We start from the raw sequence: 22,025 nt of genomic DNA, 5'->3' as shown, positions 1-22,025 counted from the left end.
GCATACACAATATGAATCCCGATGGGTAGCATTGTTTAACCCTGTATTTTGATGGCTTAGTTATTTCTGATTATTGAATCGGCACTATGCACTTTATAATAATTTTTGTATTAACTAAAATGGTTTGGCCATGTCGATATGATTGATAATGTGGACCTGGCACCATGGTGAAAGCTAATTTATGATTAATGATATCTGCACTGCACTTTATATGGAATATTAGCTGATTATATGTTTCTGCCTTCCAAACATCTCTATATATTTTTCTGGGGATGATGTAGTGTATGCTGAGCTGCTTCCTTCATAGGAATTTTTTATTGTTATTTTAATCAATAATCCTTGTTGGTGTCTCTATGACTAAATAAAATTATATAATTGATAACCAAAAAATAATCTCTAGTGTTTTTTTGTTAAGTAGTCTTTTTAGGTTTTATATTCTAGGTGTCTACTTAAACTAATGTATTATAATTTAGAGTAAATATCTGGTATTCTCCTTTGTTTGGAATAATCGTGGAATTCCACTCTGCACATGTTGCAGCGACTGTGGCAGCAGTAGCAAGCCCTGACGCAATATGTAATATCCTATAGCCAGGGGCAACCCAGTATGGACCTGGCGCAAATCACATTTACAGAGTGGGCACAGATTAAGGACCTCTGCATCCTTTTGCACAGTTTCAAAACGGCTACTAAGATGGTTAGTGCTGACGCCGCCGTTATCAGCATCACTATTCCGATCATCTATATACTGGAGCAGACATTGAATAGCCTGCAGGAGGAGACGGTGGTTCCAGAAGAAGAGCAGGGGAGGATGTGGAAGGGATAACATTCTCTCTAAGTTCAAGACTGTCATCACACAGATGGGTGCCAATGGAGGGTAGGGTTACTGTGATCAAGGTAGGCTGGTGATAACAGATAAACTGTTATTAAAGGTGTAAGATCCAAGGAACAAATGGATGAGTAAGAGCTGATGGGTGAGCAACTGTCAGATGAAGAGGATAATCATCTCCTCTCTGTTGTTCGTGGTTGGTGGGAGGGGACAGAGGAAGCAAGCCTCAATGTTTCCCATCCACTAACACAGCATGGGCTTGGACCTCGTGGTAGAGCCCGACAAATGAGTGCCTGCCTTCTTGCTGCACTATCTGCAACATGTTCCCCGTATGTTTATGATTGGAAATGCTGCTGACTACAGGGTTGCTACTCTCTTAAGGCCCCCTTACATTTAACGATGCACCAGCGATCCCGACCACGATTCGACCTGGTCAGGATCGCTGGTGCATCGCTAAATGGTCGCTAGTGAGCTGCCAAACAGGCAGATCTCACTAGCGACGCTGTGATGCTCGGCGGTTGTACTTACCTTTCAGACGCAGCGATGATGTCTTCTTCCGCCAGCGTCCATGTCTCGCTCGTCGGCGCCAGCAGGAAACCGATGACGAGAAATGGTCCAGGCCAATCTCACGCGATCAGCGATAGCCAGCGGGGGAGCCGGTCGGAGGTGAGTATCACATGTATTGATATCTCTAGCGATATCGCTGCTGCGTCACAAAATCGGTGACGCTTTAGCGATATCGCTAGCGATATCGCTATGTGTAAAGGGCCCTTTAGATCCACGTTATAAAACCAAATTTTGCCAGATGCTTCCCCGCTCTGGAAAGGGACTCGCAAATGCTGGAGTATCGAAACACGCTTTTACACAACCTTAAGAGAGCTTTTCCCCAAGATAGCAGTGAAGCACACAATTTGCATTGCAGCTCTAAACTCCAACCTCCAGCATGTCAATTCGTCAATACCAAAACATTGGCAGCAGCAGCAGTGGTGTAAGTGGAAGAAGCAATTTCTGTGAGTCTTTTGACACTTTTTTTAGACCAACTCCTGAACCAGCACAACAGAGTCCGTGGTGAATGAATGGAGAGGATGGTCGAGGAGTATCTAGATCTGAATATGAATACCATCAGGGAGGGTTTTGTACCCTTTCACATTTTGGTCTTCCAAAATGGATGAGTGGCATGAGCTCGTCTCACATGCCTTGGAGGTTTTATCATGCCCGGCAGCCAGTGTTCTCCCAGAATGTGTCTTCAGCATTGCTGGTGGTGTCCTGATGGATAAGCACATCCGGCAGTCCCCTGAAAGTGTAGACTGCCTAACTTTCATCAAGATGAACATGTCATTGATCTTCAAGGACTTTTGCACCTCAATTGCAGACTGTACAGACTAGGTGATATTGCAATTTTTAGTGTGATGCATTAATGTCACGTAACTGCACTCTGTGATATCTTTAGTGTGGCTTATATGCCTGCTGTGGCTGCTGCTGTTAACACAAATTTGTGAAAATGTGAACAGTTATGGTTGGTCTACATCTGCTGGGTTAGCTGTAGTGGAAGACGTGTCTGTCTCAATTATACTATTTCTATTATCATGACAGTTATTCCACTTTGGTGGTGTCAGGCCCTCATTTTTTAAAATGTGAAAACTTCAAGTTGGGTGTCCATCTGCTGAATTGGGCATAGTGGAAGACCCATCGGTCCCTATTGTACTATTTCTACTGTGGTGAAATTGATGCCACTTGGGTGTCCATCTGCTGGATTTGGGTGTAGTGGAAGACCTGTCATTCCCTATTATGCTATTTCTACTGTCTTGAAATTGATGCCAATTCTGTGGCAAAAGGCCCTCATTTGTTTAAATGTGAACACTCCTGGTTGGGTGTTCAACTGCCGGATTGGGTGTAGTGGAAGACCTGTCGTTCCCTTTTATACTATTTCTACTGTTGTGAAATTGATGCCACTTTGGTGTTGTCTCCCAATAATTTCTGGAAATGCGAACACTCCTGGTTGGGTCTCCTTCAAGTGTGTTGCTTGTAGCAGTAGGCTTTCGAGACAATCAGGCCTCCACCTCCTTGGACTCAAATACTCGTGTTACTATTCTTAAATTTTTCTGACAATGGTAGTCTACGAAGCTGATATTTGCGCCACCTCACTGTGGCTCTGCATGAAAGCAGGTAGGGGTGTTGCATGTGGTATCAGGGCTCCCTGCAAAGGAGGCCTGCACCGATCTCTCACCCACCTCATCTTACTTTGACGTTTACATGAAAGCTGTAAATGCTGTCCAGACCCTGATACCTCATGTCTGGCTGATTGCTACAGTGACATGCTACAATTTATACTGTGGGTGAATTGAGGCCACTTTCCTGAAGTCTGTCTCTCATGGACAATGGCAGCATTTGGGGCAGTTATAAGGTGCTGTGCATGCATTTGCTTTTGCCTCCTATTGAAATGAATGGCGTTCAGTTATATTCGGCGGATATTCAATGAATTAATTGGCGAATATTACAAATTCGGCAATCGTAATCTGAACCAAACATTGAAATATTCGCCCACCTCTAATCTTTTGTCTTCCCGTTATAACAGAAAGGCCATATTTACTTTGCTGATCTTTGCACTAGTTTATTCCATGCCTTTTAGAGTAAACCAGTAAAAGATGAGAACCGGGAAATGTTCTTATGTCTATCTGTGTGAGCAGCTGAGTAAGCCAGTCGACCACAATATATAGAGCCTCAAGGGAGACTTATTGCATGCAATTATGGAGTAATTAAGCTTTTGATACAATTTTTATATTGGCTTGTCCTTTTGAATTGCAAGTGGATTAAAGGGGGTCAGAGTCCTGAGACCCTCAGCAACCACTCAAAAAACCCATGTGAAGTATGCAGCTCAGGAAATGGTCAGCACCCAACTCCTGCTTGAATATCTTCATCTTCACAGAGTCTATACTTCCTATAAAATCTGCTAGAAGGAAAAAAAAGGGACTTCCAGCAGCTCAATAAAACAAGGATTTTACTTAGCAAGCCATTAAAAAAGACAAACAGGGTTAAAAAAAACTGACAAGTTTCTGGCGTCCAGGGAACCCTTAATCATAGTATAGCAAGAATAACAGTAGTCTCTTTTTATACTAGCCAGTACTGTGATTGAGGAAAGATGCATAACAGGTGTGTAAGGAGAACAGATATCTGAACCAATTGACAGAGGTAACAATCCAAATAACAAAATTTCAATAAATATAAAAAGGTCACTTTAGTGATTCAAATCTTTAGAGTATTTGCTATTTAAAATTAATATCTAGTATGCCTCCCGTAACATAAGGTGCTTTTGCCAACTGCTCTGTTGAGGGCAGAGCAAAGCACCGCAGTGCGCAGGCACCAGGAAAGGTCAAAGAGGCCCGGTACTTGCCCACTGCAGTACTTTACTCTGCCCTCAACAGGGCAAATCAGTACGCCTGCGCAGGAGCCACTCCAGGAAGCAAGAAAGATGACGACATTGCATGAAGATGGGAGGCGCTGGACCCGGACCTGCAACACCCATCTAACTTGTTTTATCTTTCAAGTTACATCGGGGACTTATCTACAGAATTACAGAATGCTGTCGATAAGCCCCAATGGCGGTGGCCACAGCTTATTTGCAAAAAATGAGGTGACAGGTTCCCTTTAAAGTGTGACAGATCACTATCATTTTCAGCAACAAAATGCTTGGCTGCATTACAATAGGACTTATTTTCTTGACAATATTGTTTATATGATCCAAAATTCTTTGTTTTAAATTCTTACAGTACATCCTATTTTCTGCACCTTGCAGTAATTGAAAAAGATAAGTACACTAAGTGATAAGTATCAGAGTAAATAAAATCATCAATATGATGTACAGTGGGTACGGAAAGTCTTCAGACCCCTTTAAATTTTTCACTTTGTTTCGTTGTGGTAAATTAAAAAAAGTTCTTTTTTTCTCATTAATGTACACTCTGCACCCCATCTTGACTGAAAAAAAAAAGAAATTTTTTGCAAATTTATTAAGAAAGGAAAACTGAACTATCACATGGTCATAAGTATTCAGACCCTTTGCTCAGTATTGAGTAGAAGCACCCTTTTGAGCTATTACAGCCATGAGTCATCTTGGGAATGATGCAACAAGTTTTTCACACCTGGATTTGGGGATCATCTGCTATTCTTCCTTGCAGATCCTCTCCAGTTCCTGTCAGGTTGGATGGTGAACATTGGCGGACAGCCATTTTCAGATATCTTCAGAGATGCTCATTTGGGTATAAGTCAGGGCTCTGGCTAGGCCAGTCTTGTTCTGAAGCCACTCTTTTGTTATTTTAACTGAGTGCTTAGTGTCATTGTCTTGTTGGAAGGTGAACCTTCGGCCAAGTCTGAGGTCCAGAGCACTCTGAAAGAGGTTTTCATCCAGGATAACTCTGTACTTGGCCGCATTCATGTTTCCTTCAATGGCAACCAGTTGTCCTGACCCTGCAGCTGAAAAACACCCTCATAGCATGATGCTGTGACCACCATGTTTCACTGTTGGGATTGTATTGGGCAGGTGATGAGCAGTGCCGGGTTTTTGCCGGACATACCGCTTAGAATATCACCAAAAACATCTATCTTCATCTCATCAGACAAGAGAATATTATTTCTCGTAGTCTGGGAGTCCTTTGTGTGTTTTTTAGCAAACTTTATGCGGGCTTTCATATGTCTTGCACTGAGGAGAGGCTTTCGTTGGGCCACTCTGCCATAAAGGCCCAACTGGAGGGTTGCATTGATAGTTGACTTTGTAGAATTTTCTCCCATCTCCCTACTGCATCTCTGGAGCTCAGCCACAGTGATCTTGGAGTTCTTCTTTACCTCTCTCACCAAGGCTCTTCTCCCACGATTGCTCAGTTTGGCTGGACAGCAAGGTATGGGAAGACTTCTGGTGGTCCCAAACTTCTTCCATTTAAGGCCTCTTTCAGACATCCGGTGTCAGAGGTCCGGCGGCCTGCGGCGAATAGCCGGGCCGCCGGATCCGGCCTGCAGCGGTGACACCGGATGTACATGCGGCCCCTGATGCGGCTTGGAGGACATTTAAAGGAGCCGCAGCACCGGGGGTCGAGAGAGCCAGCCGGAGAGAGATCGGGAGGCGAGAGAGCAGCCAGAGAGACAGCGGGGGACAAGAGAGCAGCCGAAGAGACAGCGGGGGACGAGAGAGCAGCCGAAGAGAGAGCGGGGGACCAGAGAACAGCCGAAGAGAGAGCGGGGGACGAGAGAGCAGCCAGAGAGACAGCGGGGGACAAGAGAGCAGCCAGAGAGACAGAGGGGGACGAGAGAGCCAGCCAAAGAAAGGTATGGAGCGTATGGAGAGAGAGAGAGAGAGAGAGAGAGAAGGGGAGGGGGAGAGAGAGAGAGAGATGCGCGCCGGGCACTTGTGGGGTTAAAACTCATAGTGCCCGGGCATGCGCAGTTGAAAAAGCCGGTCCGGCGCTGCAAAAAAACGTTGCAGCCAACGTTTTTTGCAGACGCCGGACGGTGCATGTTTGCCGTATCCGGCAAAACCCGGAGGCGCCGCATGTCCATCCGGCATGATGCGGCGATCATTATATTCTATGTGAAAAAACCGGATCCAATTCCGGATCCGGTTTACACAAATTTCGCCGCATCATGCCGGATTTAAAAAAACGGATGTGTGAAAGTAGCCTAAGGATTATGGAGGCCACTGTGCTCTTAGGTACCTTGAGTACTGTATACACTGTATACACACACAGGGCATATACAGTTAGGTCCATATATATTTGGACAGAGACAACATTTTTCTAATTTTGGTTCTAGACATTACCACAATGAATTTTAAACAAAACAATTCAGATGCAGTTGAAGTTCAAACTTTCAACTTTCATTTGAGGGTATCCACATTAAAATTGGATAAAGGGTTTAGGAGTTTCAGCTCCTTAACATGTGCCACCCTGTTTTTAAAGAGACCAAAAGTAATTGGACAGATTAAATAATTGTAAATAAAATGTTCATTTCTAGTACTTTGTTGAAAACCCTTTGTTGGCAATGACTACCTGAAGCTTTGAACTCATGGACATCACCAGATGCTGTGTTTCCTCCTTTTTGATGCTCTGCCAGGCCTTCACTGCGGTGGTTTTCAGTTGCTGTTTGTTTGTGGGCCTTTCTGCCTGAAGTTTAGTCTTTAACAAGTGAAATCCATGCTCAATTGGGTTGAGATCAGGTGGCTGACTTGGCCATTCAAGAATATTCCACTTCTTTGCTTTATTAAACTCCTGGGTTGCTTTGGCTTTATGTTTTGGGTCATTGTCCATCTGTAGTATGAATCGACGACCAATCAGTTTGGCTGCATTTGGCTGGATCTGAGCACACAGTATGGCTCTGAATACCTCAGAATTCATTTGGCTGCTTCTGTCCTGTGTCAAATCATCAATAAACACTAGTGACCCAGTGCCACTGGCAGCCAAGCATGCCCAAGTCATCACACTGCCTCCGCCGTGTTTTACAGATGATGTGGTATGCTTTGAATCATGAGCTGTACCACGCCTTCGCCATACTTTTCTCTTTCCATCATTCTGGTAGAGGTTGATCTTGGTTTCAACTGTCCAAAGAATGTTCTTCCAGAACTGTGCTGGCTTTTTTAGATGTTTTTTAGCAAAGTCCAGTCTAGCCTTTTGATTCTTGATGCTTATGAGTGGCTTGCACTGTGCAGTGAACCCTCTGTATTTACTTTGATGCAGTCTTCCCTTTATGGTAGATTTGGATATTGATACGCCTACCTCCTGGAGAGTGTTGTTCACTTGGTTGGCTGTTGTGAAGGGGTTTCTCTTCACCATGGAGATTATTCTGCGATCATCCACCACTGTTGTCTTCCGTGGGCGCCCAGGTCTTTTTGCATTGATGAGTTCACCAGTGCTTTCTTTCTTTCTCAGGGTGTACCAAACTGTAGATTTTGCCACTCCTAATGTTGTAGCAATTTCTCAGATGGGTTTTTTCTGTTTTTGCAGCTTAAGGATGGCTTGTTTCACCTGCATGGAGAGCTCCTTTGACCGCATGTTTCCTTCACAGCAAAACTTTCCAAATGCAAGCACCGCACCTCAAATCAACTCCAGGCCTCTTATCTTCTTAATTGAGATGACATAATGAAGGGATTGCCCACACCTGTCCATGAAATAGCCTTGGAGTCAATTGTCCAATTACTTTTAGTCCCTTTAAAAACAGGGTGGCACATGTTAAGGAGCTGAAACTCCTAAACCCTTCATCGAATTTTAATGTGGATACCCTCAAATGAAAGCTGAAAGTCTGAACTTCAACTGCATCTGAATTGTTTTGTTTAAAATTCATTGTGGTAATGTCTAGAACCAAAATTAGAAAAATGTTGTCTCTGTCCAAATATATATGGACCTACCTGTATAGTCTGTAGCTTGCACAAGGGATCCAAACTGTCAGTGTCGGTCCCTTTTCCAGATAGTAATGTCCAAATAGCCTTAATTTAAGACTATATTTGTGTTAAAGAGCTCAAAAGGGGTTCAATACACTCCTAGGAGGCCTCAGAATGTGCTACATTTGTAAGAGTGTTCTGGAAAAATAAATATTCCCTGGAGGTGTGAAATTGCTTATATATTCAAAATTAGTGCATTCTTTACATGTTGAAAATATTGTATGGAAAAATGCATACTAATGCAAATGTGTTGGAAAGTGAAAGAAACGTTGCAGACAGAGGATAAAGAAAGAGTTACCGTTATAGAGACCTGCTGGTGGGAGAATTTTTTTGGGAAATAAGAAGAGAGTAACTTCCTGGTTAGAGGAGTCAACAGTTACGCCAAATTCACACATACAGTATTTTGGCAGTATTTCACATCAGTATTTGTACTCCAAAAGCAGAACAGGGTGAAAAATACTGAAGTGGTGACTGGTTTCAATTATACTTTTCCTCCCATTGTTCCACTCCTGGTTTTGGCTTATAAATACTGATGTCAAATACTGAACAAATACTGAATGTGTGAATGTCGCCTTAATAGTAAATTGAAGGTAGTGAATCTAGTTGAAAATATGGTGACTAAATAAGCAGCATGCTGGGTGTGTACAAGGAGGTGATTTTCTGAGGTAGCAAGAGCTTTAACTGTACTGGCTAAAGTGGTATTATCACGATTCCTCTGCTCAGAGTGTCTGGGACTCAGTGATGGACAGCTCTTTCATCCTATTATGTGCTGGGGCGTGCTGAGCTGTCAGTGCTTTGATTGACAGGTTGGTTGACCTATCTGAGACAGGGAGGTGCAGAGATTTCCACAGGTGGGTTTGTAGGCATTCTGGACAGCTAGAGAAGTTGGACTGATGAGACATAAAAGCCGGTCCTGGAAGTGTTAGTGAAAGAACATGGCATGGGTACTGCACAGAAGTAGGCTGTGGTTACTGAAGAACAGAAATCAGAATGGAGAATTGAAATCATATGTGGCGCCCCTGAGGCTCGGTCGCCACAGAGGTACTGCACCTTCTCCTAAGGTGTAGTGCCCCACCGTTCAGGTAAGGTGGGAACTCCTTTCCACACTCCAACACTCGCACCCCACACAACAGGGTAATTCTGCACAACCACATTCCGGCTCAGTGCTTAGAGAGTAGCAGAGCACCTTTGGTGGTTCCCTGCTTGGAACACTGGATGTGCTGGGAGGTGAGTGGAGTTGGATACATAAAAGAGTGGGAAAGTGTAGGATGACAGGTCAGTCTGACAGAAGGACAGTCGGTTAGGAAGTCACTCAGACAGGAGTGAGGTTCCCTGGAAGAAGGGATGGAGGAAGGAGTGCTGCAGCTGCCTCAGTGATCTGAGCCAGCTGGCACGGGAAAGGAAAAGAAGGAGAAATACGTGGGTTAGAAGAGGAACCCTGCCTAAAGGTTCTCAGCGCAAGGCCGGGGCCCGGTCCCTGAGGTTGTATGGACACTTACGGTTCTGCAGCAGACACCGGTGGAGTAGTTGGCTGTAAATGCACTACTCCCATCTAGGACTTGGGGCACAACAGCAACACGGATAGAGAGCCGGGACTCAGGAGAAGGGAGTCCCCGAAGCAGGCTACAGCTGTCTGCCGTACAAGTGAGGTTCTTGGGAACATCTGTCAGGAGGAACTCCAGCGTACCACAGTGCTGGAGATCTTCACAATTTAAGGCGCTATAGAGGAGACATTCAGGAAAGGCCCATAAGTTGGCGGAGTGTTGGAATGGAGCTTTCCATCTTTCCTGGAGGTTGGCTGAGTCCCTGGCCCGGAGGACACGGCACAGAAGCGGGCACTACTGACTGTGAGTAAAGCTTTGGATCTACATGCCCTGGTGTCCTCCATTCCTTCCTGCGGCCGTCAGCCTGACACTGCTACATCCCCTGCGCTGGACACTACACCACCTAAATGTCCCCACATCTACACTGCCCTGGGACTTCAGCCCTGCCTGTGGAGGGCTATACCATCACTGCTGCACCACACCATCTGTCCCAGAGGATCTGCCTGCAGCGTCGGCTTAACACCTCCCTTGCCGAACACCACAGGTGGCGTCACGAACTACTATTCACCATTCACTTATCGCCATTACTTGGGCACCCAGAGTCACGGTCCGGGTCACCGCTGCTGTGACACATCCCACCGACACCGGCCCGGTACCGAGTACCCCACGGCCCTGGGAGGGCGACCCAACTTGGCGTCACGAACAGGATGACGAGACCCGATGCCATCGGGTTCTGTGTGCCTGAGATTTGTTGAACTTTGAACTTTTGAAAATGTGCAGAAAACCTAATTTAATAGACTGTGACATGAATATTAAAAATGGCCGCTGGCGCGGAGAAGAAGAGCGTGAAGAGATAGGAGGTCCTAGGAAAAGGCCGCGAAGAGTCTTGGGCCTTCTCTGCCTGAATTACTATGTGACAGCAACATGGCCCACCCCCCGAGGGGTTCGTATACTGGCTTGGTATGGAATCGCTGGAAGAAGACGTGGCCCCCGGAAGGAGGGGCAGAAGAAGCCAGTGGTGGGAAAGGGGCCGAGGCGGGGAGAAGAACGCCAGAACGCCATGATTAAAAGAGAGGAGAAGTCAGAACAGGGGGAGGAGAGGCCACTCGCTCCCAGGCCGCCCCTGCCGAGGCTGCGATCACTGATACACCCTCTGCAGCGGCCGCCACCACCTCACACCCGATACTGTCATTGGGTGATCCCAGTTCGGAGAAGATATATGAGGAAGCTAGAGCAGAATGGAGGCCCGGGACAGCGTCCCTGCCTGGACCGGGCACGGCTGTACCAACTTCCGCCGACGACCCCGGCCGAGACCGGCCTGGCCCCGGCCCAGATCCAACCGCGGTCCATCCCATCAGTCACCCCGGGAGTTGCGGCTGCAGCCATCTGCCACCAGGTACCAGAGCCGGAACCGCGGCTGGAAACGCCAGGTATGATTACTGCCCCGGGGTTGACCCTAGCTTTGGGAGCGGAACCCATGGATAGGAATGGCCCAGTTGATCTCTGCCGACGATCCCAGACTGCGGTACCACTGACTTAAGTCCCGATGGACACGGAAGAGTCGGACGCCGAGGAACCAGTGAAGGCGCCGGCTGAGTCACCAACGGCAGAAGGAGAGCCATCGGAAGTAGCGGATGTGCCATCTCTGCATGCAGTGGACGTTTCTATGGCCCTTTCCATTACCCCGACCAGTCCCTGTCTCACCCTTTGGGAGGCAGAGTGCATGCGTATGGCAAGTAGACAGAATCAAGACGAAGATACCACATCTGGTAGCAGTTCCCAATCAGTTTCCAGAACCCCAGGAGGGGAACAGCATTAAAATTTACAGTCTCATGACCCAGGAGGGTTTGTTTTTCCCAGAGTTGCCCTGTTTGGATTGGCAGCGTTCTTCAAATTGAACTAGCGATCATGAACTTGGAGTGATCCAAAAACTCTTACTTGTAAATAGTTGAATCTCTTTAGGTGCCCTCTCTTGGCTTTACATATGGACACTTTGCAAAGATGATGTCAAGATTCTACATAAGGACACTTTGCGAAGGTGATGTCTACCTCAAAGGACACTGCAAGAGATCCCGGCTGGGAGCAGTGTCCAGCACTTATAAGAATAATTGTTGAAAGTTTTAATGCGAAGTATTTTTGATAATGATGTATCTTATGAGAATATTAGCAACTAGGAAATGGCTTAAAGCTTTGAAACTTTATATAGAATTAGGAATGTTTTGAAACGGAGATGAGAAATTTGAATAAAGAGTTGAAAATGTAAATGGTGAACCAGGTATCACAGGTGTCACTTGAAGGAAAATAGAAAATGTGCACTAAGAAGAGATGTGTACTAGAGAAGGAAAGATGAAGAATAGTGAGTCATAGATAATAGCACTTAGAATTACGTAAAGTATGAAAAATTGCACTTTTGACTCGAAATTTAGATAGTTAATTAAGAATTGTTTGCAACGTTCAAGAAACAATGCCTCCTATATTAGGAAGTTTAGTATAAGAAATGTTTATGCAGCATTACAAAATGATGTATGTTCCTGTACTGTCAACTTTGTTTATCTTGCAGCCCGCGGATGTGCTGTGTTTAACGGGGGGTATGTGGCGCCCCTGAGGCTTGGTGGCCACAGAGGTACTGCACATTCTCCTAAGGTGTAGTGCCCCACCGTCCAGGTAAAGTGGGAACTCCTTTCCACACTCCAACACTCGCACCCCACACAACAGGGTAGTTCTGCACAACCACATTGCGGCTCAGTGCTCAGAGAGTAGCAGAGCACCTTTGGTCGTTCCCTGCTTGGAACACTGGATGTGCTGGGAGGTGGGTGGAGTTGAGATACATAAAAGAGTGGGAAAGTGTAGGATGACAGGTCAGTCTGACAGAAGGACAGTCGGTTAGGAAGTCACTCAGACAGGAGTGAGGATCCCTGGAAGAAGGGATGGAGGAAGGAGTGCTGCAGCTGCCTCAGTGATCTGAGCCAGCTGGCACGGGAAAGGAAAAGAAGGAGAAAGATGTAGAACTGAAACCTAAGCTTCCATAAGAGAGAGAGAAAGACAAGTACGGAACGAATGAGTAGAGAGAACAGAGAGGACGTTGATTAGAAGAGGAACCCTGCCTATAGGTTCTCAGCGCAAGGCTGGGGCCCGGTCCCCGAGATTGTATGGACACTTATGGTTCTGCAGCAGACACCGGTGGAGTAGTTGGCTGTAAATGCACTACTCCCATCTAGGACTTGGGGCACAACAGCAACACGGATAGAGAGCCGGGACTCAGGAGAAGGAAGTCCCCGAAGCAGGCTACAGCTGTCTGCCATACAAGTGAGGTTCTTGGGAACATCTGTCAGGAGGAACTCCAGCGTACCACGGTGCTGGAGATCTTCACAATTTAAGGCACCATAGAGGAGACGTTCAGGAAAGGCACATAAGTTGGCGGAGTGTTGGAAGAGAGTTTTCCATCTTTCCTGGAGGTTGGCTGAGTCCCTGGCCTGGAGGACACGGCACAGAAGCGGGCACTACTGACTGTGAGTAAAACTTTGGAACTACATGCCCTGGTGTCCTCCATTCCTTCCTGCGACCGTCAGACTGACACTGCTACATCCCCTGGTCCGGACACTACACCACCTATGTGTCGCCACATCTACACTGCCCTGGGACTTCAGCCCTGCCTGTGGAGGGCTATACCATTACTGCTGCACCACACCATCTGTCCCAGAGGATCTGCCTGCAGCGTCAGCTTAACACCTCCCTTGCCAAACACCCCAGGTGGCGTCATGAACTACTATTCACCATTCACATATCGTCATTGCTTGGGAGCCCAGGGCCACGGTCCGGGTCACCGCAGCTGTGACACATCCCGAGTACCCCACGGCCCTGGGAGGGCGACCCACATACATGTTGCATTGATGAAACTTTACAAGTAATCTACAGCCACATGTAACCAGTGTACCTGTACCTCTGTGTAAAACAGAAGATGTAAATACCAAGCTTTACACCTGCTACTGTATAAATTTCATGAAATAATACATTTTGTTTCAATATGATCTGTCTAATAAACTTACCTGGTCAATCTGAAGGTGAGATCCAATTCTGCTGAACATACTACCAGCCCTGTGCCCAACTGTGCTCTACTGGGAACTGCTAGTCTCTGATGACCCAGTGGAGTACTGATTACCACTGTACAAGGTTTGAAAACCCACTTGCTAAGCTGCAATGTGATATAGTTGATACATTTTTTGGTTAAGCCCATTTAGATACCCCAAATTACATTAACTCGTTATCTGATGCTTCAGGATGAACAATTTTGCTGCGGAGATTTTTTTTAAATTGAATCATAAAGTGTTTAAATACATGTAGAACTGCAAATTCCAGGAAATTTGACCAAACTCAAACCTGTGTAAGTCAATCCACTCATCACTAATTTCTACAATTCAAGAAATAAAGTTCACTTTATTTTTGTAAAATGGACTGAATCCTTTGGTGCTATTGGTTTACATGTGAGGGAACATAGTAACATAGTAACATATTTAGCAATGCCGAAATAAAGCATTTGTCCAACCAGTTTAGCCTATATTCCGTCAGAATAAATCCCCAGATCTACATCCTTCTAAAGAACCTAATAACTGTAAGATACAATATTGTTACACTCCAGGAAGACCTCCAGGCCTCTCTTGAACCCCTTCGACTAAGTTCGCCATCACCACATCCTCAGGCATGGAATTCCAGATTCTCACTGCCCTAACAGTAAAGAATCCTCTTCAATGTTGGTGGAAAAACCTTCTCTCCTCCAGTCGCAGAGAATGCCCCCTTGCGACCGTCACCTTCCTTGGTATAAACAGATCCTCGGAGAGATATTTGTTTTGCCCCCTTATATACTTAAGCCCCCGTTACACACTGCGATATCGCTAGCAATATCGCTTTAAAGTCACTGATTTTGTGACGTTGCAGCGATATTGCTAGCGATATCGCTGCATATGATACTTACCTCCGACCGGCTCCCCCGCTGGTTATCGCTGATTGCGCGAGAAGCTGCTGGACCATTCCTCGTCGCCAGCTTCCTGTGGCGCTTCCTGCTGTGACGACGAGCGATGCGTGGAGCCGGGCGGGAGGACGCAGGATCGCCGCGTCTGACAGGTAAGTAGCGACCCCCGTCCCCAGCGATGTCGCTAGTGAGATCTGCCTGAGTGGCAGCTCACTAGCGACCACCTAGCGATTCACCAGCGATCCTGACCACGTCATATCGCTGGTCGGGATCGCTGGTGAGTCGCTAGGTGTAACGGTACCCTTATACATGGTTATTAGATCGCCCCTCAGTTATCTTTTTTCTAGACTAAATAATCCTAATTTTTCTAGTCTCTCTTGGTATTGTAGATCCCCCAGCCACTTTATTAATTTTGCTGCCCTCCTTTGTACTCGCTCTAGTTCCATTATATCCTTCCTGAGCACCGGTGCCCAAAACTGTACACAGTACTCCATGTGCGGTCTAACCAGGGATTTGTACAGAGGCAGTATAATCCTCTCATCATTTGTATCCAGACCTCTTTTAATGCACCCCATGATCCTGTTTGCCTTTGCAGCCGCTGCCTGGCACTGGCTGCTCCAGGTAAGTTTACCATTAACTAGGATCCCCAAGTCCTTATCCATATCAGATTTACCCAGTGGTTTCCAATTCAGTGTATAAGTCTATAGCTTACGTCTTCATAAAAACCGATTAGATTGTTTTGACAGGAGCGATTCCTCATAAACCCATGCTGATGGTGGATTTAAACAATTATTCTCATTGAGATAATCCAGAATAACATCCCTCAGAAACCCTTCAAATATTTTACCAGCAATAGAGGTTACACTTACTGGCCTATAATTTCCAGGTTCACTTTTAGAGTCCTTTTTGAATATTGGTACCACATTTGCTATACGCCAGTCCTGTGGAACAGACCCCGTCCCTATAGAGTCCCTAAATATAAGAAATAATGGCTTGTCTATTACAATACTTAGTTCACTTAGTACTTGTGGGTGTATGCCATCTGGTTCTGGAGATTTATCTATTTTAATCTTATTTTGCTGGGTTCTCACCTCTTCTTGGGTTAGATTGGTGACCCTTTATATAGGGTTTTCTTTGTCTCTCGGCATTTCACCTAGCATTTTATTTTCTACCGTGAATGCCGTGGAGAAGAAGGTGTTTAATAAATTAGCTTTTTCCTCGTCATCTATAACCATTCTTTCCTCACAATTTTTTAACATATGAGGGAATACGGCCGGAGTGAGAAACATCTACAGAAAACACCACACACACCTTTAGGAATTTGTTTCACTGCTATCTAGGGTCACAACAGCGTACCTTGGTCTTGTACGTGTATTTTCTAGGCAATTATAGGTTTTGCAGAATTTAGTTGAGAATGTATAAATCATTTTTTTCAAACTCAGTAATACTGGTGAATTTGAATTTCAAAATAGCAGCTCATCTCTAAATGACACCAATTTATTATATGCCACCATCTGTATTAAGCAATAACATTAGAGGAGGGAATGTTCCAGCCTGTTGGATTTCCAATGGCCGATCCTATTATTATCCTCCAAGATGACCTGAAACCAGAGGGGTCCGAGTCTGGCTGCATTTCTCCCACAGATAAGTCAAGAGTGCTCAGCCAACTTAATTGTGTGTTTGTATGAGGGAATGTGGAGAAATAGCTGTCAAACCAACCTATATAATGTGAATGGGGACTTAATAGAGAACATGTACGGTAATTTTGGTTTATCTATACTGTTATCTTTACTATCTATATTCATATTAATACTAAACCTATCTATAATTATATATTTATACTATTCAATGATTATGAACATTGAGCTAATTTTATATTTGTGAACATTTTTGCATGACGTTGTATATTTTAATGTACCTACCCTAAACTGGTGTTAAAATCATTAAAACATTTTTTATTTTACAGCACTTTATGGACTATTATTTGATGAACACAAAGAAGCTGGCTTTGCCAATTATCGTCTATGGGAGTCTTTAGGATTTGTGATAGCATACGGATACAGCACTTTTTTATGTGTGTCAGTAAAATTATACATTTTGATTGCTGTGCTGGTACTTGGAATGGTACTTTATGGATGTGTAGAATATAATGAATGCAAAAAATCGTCTGGCAAAATGGTTAAGCAAGAATCAGATGAATCCATGAATAAACAGACTGCAATGTAGCATTTGGTGTAATTCTACTAGAATATTGAAGGTTCCACATAACTGATTGGATATGTTCAGTAAAGCTGCATGGATATATACTTGGATTCATTAGAGTGAGTATTTGAGCAAGAACATTTCAGGCATTATTGATATAATTATGCAAGTTCAGGAATTTGATAGCATTTACTCCCTTGAGCAAACAAGTGAATATGCATTAGAAATAATCATAATCATAAGAATCCCCCCAACCAACAATCTCCCGTCACATTATATTAAACTCTTCCTGTAAATTGAGTTTGGATTGACAAAGGTATTGTATATATCATTATAAAATACACAGATTTATGTTTATATGATTACTACACATTTATCTTAATTCCAGCCATTCAGTGTTAATAAAGAATAACGTTTTTAACAATGTAAATAAAGGCATTTTGTTATATTTAGTGTTACACCTTATATTAGAGTAAAAGCAGGATATCTATCACATCCTGACTTTAGTTAACTTATTCGTGAAAGTTTGTTAATTTGAATGATCTTTACTGTTGTTAATAGTTGAGCAAAAAAAATAAAAAGAGGGATACAGCTCACCCGTCAAGCAGCTTATTTACTAGGAGATCTGGAGTTATGGTCCCTGTGTCCAATGGATAGAAGCTGCTGGACAAAGGAGCAACAGTAGTAAATTAAAATAAAAAAAGATAAAATTCCAGAACCCTGTGTAAAAAATTGAAATCCTTAATTTAGTGATGAATAGAAACACAAAAAAGCTATATGCAGCAGTCATCTGGAGAGCCTGCCCAACCTTTGAGCCTGTGTTTTGTGATTGGCTTCTCTATCCATGGAGCCCCAGCAGTCACACCTTTTCTCTGGGTGTTTAAGTTCTATTATTCTGGTTGCAGTCTATTTAGCATTTCACAGTTGTTTTCATTCATCTGCCCTATCACCTTTCTGTCCCCCTTCTGGCATTTCCTGCTGGTGATAGTTTCTTTTGAGTGTTCAGCCATTCTGCTATAGCTTAAAGCCAGTTAGTGAAATTCTAGCTAGGGTTTATGTTCTTTTCTTTACTTTGCACCTTCCTTCTCTTTCTTTTTTGGAAGGCGGCAGCATATAATCTATAACATTTCGTACTTTATACTTTATTTAGAATTTTGTGGTTTTCTTTACTCACTTTGGAATCTTTCTTTTATTCCTCACACTTTCCCTTTTGTAGGTAATTCACACTCTGCTCTTTTCTCCAGTTCTTTAAGAAGAACTTGGAGCACTGTAAGGCCTTTCAGGGAGCATAGTTCCAACCCGTCATCTTCTAGTCTGTGGTTCATGCTATCTCTGCTCACACAGGTACCTTTGGGAATGCTAGTCAGGAAGGATCTCTAGTCTGTGCAGGAATCGGTAGGGTCAGTTGCAGTTTTTAGTTTGTTACTTATTTTCCAGAGTGAGTTGCTACTCAATTGTAAGCATGGCGCCCGACAAACCTGGATCAGTTACACCAGTTTTGTCTGGAGGAACAGGCCCAAATTCCTACCAACTATTGTGAGAAGCTTGTGGAAGGATATCCCAAATGTTTGACCCAAGTCATTCAGTTTAAGGGCAATGGTACCAAATACTTATGAAATGTATGTAGACTTTTGACTTTGCCTTAAAACTTAGTCTCTCTGTCTGATTATTCTGGCATTTGGCAAATATTAATAATAATGGTAATCCTAATTGACCAAAAATGGGAAAGGATTATTCTGATTTCATGATAGATATTGAGAAAAACATGTAAGTCTTTTTATATAGTGTATGTAAACTGGTTTCAACTGTATATTTTTATTATTTGTGATTTTTAAAAACATATTTTTGCAACTTTTTTCACTTTTTTCTACTTTTTTAGCTAGTCTCACTATGGGACTTTCACTATCTGCAGTCTCATCACAGATATAAGTTACTAGATTAAGGCCCGATGCTATCGCATCGAGAGGATAGTGACACACCTCTTGCCATGATAACCCTCAATACACACACACCTCCTCAACATACACTCCTCTCACCTTTCACCATCTCCACTCACATCCACTCACTCTTTCACTCCACATACGACCCTTTCTCTCACTCCGTCTCTCATACTCACACTGTCATCATCGCTGCTCCATGATCCCCGACATCTTCTTCCGCCAGCGCCATCCTGGATCCCGACGTTGTCCACGCCGGCGACATGTTCTTGCGGCCATGCCATCTTGAGTATTCTGAAATCCTGCGAGTGGACATTAGTGGAGATAGTGAAAGGTGAGAGGAGTGTGTGTTGAGGAGTGGTGTGTTGAGGGTTAACATGGCAAGAGGTGTGCTGTGACGTCACCAGTTACAACTGGACGGAAGTTGTTACAACCCGGAAGCTGCTTAGCGCATTTATTATAGTAGATTAATGCCCGATGCTATCGCATCGAGAGGATAGTGACACACCTCTTGCCATGTTAACCCTCAATACACACACACCTCCTCAACACACCACACCGCCTCAACACTCTCACCTTTCACCATCTCCACTCACGTCCACTCACTCTTTCACTCCACATATGACCCTTTCTCTCACTCTGTCTCTCATACTCACACCGTCATCGTCGCTGCTCCACGATCCCCGACATCTTCTTCCGCCGGCGCCATCCTGGATCCCGACATTGTCCACGCCGGCGACATGTTCTTGCGGCCATGCCATCTTGAGTATTCTGAAATCCTGCGAGTGGACATTAATGGAGATAGTGAAAGGTGAGAGGAGTGTGTGTTGAGGAGTGGTGTGTTGAGGGTTAACATGGCAAGAGGTGTGCTGTGACGTCACCGGTTACAACTGGACGGAAGTTGTTACAACCCTGAAGCTGCTTAGCGCATTTATTATGGTAGATTAAGGCCCGATGCTATCGCATCAGGAGGATAGTGACACACCTCTTGCCATGTGAACCCTCAACACACAGTCCTCCTCAACACACCACACCGCCTCAACACACACTCCTCTCACCTTTCACCATCTCCACTCACGTCCACTCACTCTTTCACTCCACATACGACCCTTTCTCTCACTCCGTCTCTCATACTCACACCGTCATCGTCGCTGCTCCACGATCCCCGACATCTTCTTCCGCCGGCGCCATCCTGGATCCCGACATTGTCCACGCCGGCGACATGTTCTTGCGGCCATGCCATCTTGAGTATTCTGAAATCCTGTGAGTGGACATTAGTGGAGATAGTGAAAGGTGAGAGGTGTGTGTGTTGAAGAGTGGTGTGTTGAGGGTTAACATGGCAAGAGGTGTGCTGTGACGTCACCAGTTACAACTGGACGGAAGTTGTTACAACCCGGAAGCTGCTTAGCGCATTTATTATAGTAGATTAATGCCCGATGCTATCGCATCGAGAGGATAGTGACACACCTCTTGCCATGTTAACCCTCAATACACACACACCTCCTCAACACACCACACCGCCTCAACATACACTCCTCTCACCTTTCACCATCTCCACTCACGTCCACTCACTCTTTCACTCCACATACGACCCTTTCTCTCATTCCGTCTCTCATACTCACACCATCATCGTCGCTGCTCCACGATCCCCGACATCTTCTTCCGCCGGCGCCATCCTGGATCCCGACATTGTCCACGCCGGCGACATGTTCTTGCGGCCATGCCATCTTGAGTATTCTGAAATCCTGCGAGTGGACATTAGTGGAGATAGTGAAAGGTGAGAGGAGTGTGTGTTGAGGAGTGGTGTGTTGAGGGTTAACATGGCAAGAGGTGTGCTGTGACATCACCAGTTACAACTGGACGGAAGTTGTTACAACCCGGAAGCTGCTTAGCGCATTTATTATAGTAGATAGATGTATCACACCTATGTTTTTATGTGGATAAGATATTTACATAGTGAGCCTCAAGAAGGACAGTATTACTGATGTATGTAAAGTGCTATTGAAATAATAGTACTCTATTAATAAATAAAAAATTAATTATTATTACCTAAGTTATGTAGGTATGTGTTAGCTATGTAGTTGAAATCTACGTATGTTTGCCTAAATTTTTTTTGTTTTTGCCTTTTTTTTTTTTAATCTATATATACCTATACCTATGTATATTTTTATGGATTTAAATATGTCTATGACATATATGTGAAAGAGATAATTAGTGTAAGATATATCTATCTGCTTAAAATATTTATATATATAACATATATCAAGCTATGTATAGAAGTCTTAGAAGTCTATTATCTATATCTATTTAGAATGTAACTATTATTTATATATCTATATATCTATCAATTCCAGGACCAACTTAAATAGTTTAAAGTAAGACATTTTTGTAAACGACATTTCTAATGAAGATTTTTGGGCTATTAGGTAGCAATTGTCCTTGAAGTGGCGTATCCACCACTTTGACCCTAACGTTGCTGCGTTGCTTTACTCGGGAGAATGCAACATACAATTGTCCATGGGCAAATACAGGTTCGGGCAAAAAAATGCCAACTCGATTGAGGGTCTGTCCTTGGGATTTGTTAATGGTCATAGCAAAAGCAGGTTTTAGAGGAAACTGTCGACGTTTTAATTTAAAAGGTAACCCAGTTTCTGAAGGACACAAATCGATGCGTGGAATAAACACAATGTCTCCTTCAGCTGAGCCAGTAATCACTTTAGCCTGTATGATGTTGCGGAGTAAGGCAATGACAATGAGGCGAGTGCCATTGCAGAGACCTTTTTTGGTGTTTAGGTTTCTTAATAGCATCACAATGGTGCCAATTTTAAGTTTTAAGAGATGTGATGGCATTCCTGATGGTGTCAGAGAGTTTAAAAATTCAACTGGGTAGTTTTCACATTCCTCTGCCTCATCAGCATCGACAGAATCATCACTTGTATATACAGTATAATCACCACTAATGCGATCCATTACTTTACAGTTCAGAAAATCGACGTCATCATTTTTCGGACATAGTATAGCATGTGATGCAGCAGTGTCGAGGCTTTGTTGGTCATTAACATCAATGCAAATATGGTCTCCAAAGATCTCGGTTACTATAGAGCCAGTGCAAAGCATGTCTGGAGGAATTTCA

The 22,025-nt window shown here is 44.2% G+C and overlaps 1 protein-coding gene across 1 annotated transcript in view; it reads left to right on the top strand.

The window, feature by feature from the left end:
* Positions 1 to 17,403, top strand: part of UNC93A (unc-93 homolog A) — a 284,218-nt gene extending 266,815 nt beyond the window's left edge. Inside the window, exon 8 of the mRNA XM_073545094.1 lies at positions 16,720 to 17,403. Within this exon, the coding sequence (XP_073401195.1) occupies positions 16,720 to 16,979 (260 nt within the window). The 3' untranslated portion in view covers positions 16,980 to 17,403. The remainder of the gene's footprint in view (positions 1 to 16,719) is intronic.
* The last annotated feature ends 4,622 nt before the right edge of the window (positions 17,404 to 22,025 follow it).

Source organism: Dendrobates tinctorius, unplaced genomic scaffold (assembly GCF_039654945.1).
Source record: "Dendrobates tinctorius isolate UK_male_01 unplaced genomic scaffold, ASM3965494v1 ptg000140l, whole genome shotgun sequence".
NCBI lineage: Eukaryota > Metazoa > Chordata > Amphibia > Anura > Dendrobatidae > Dendrobates > Dendrobates tinctorius.
The sequence above is the reverse complement of the archived record's forward strand: the minus strand, read 5'-3'. Positions and strand labels throughout refer to the sequence as shown.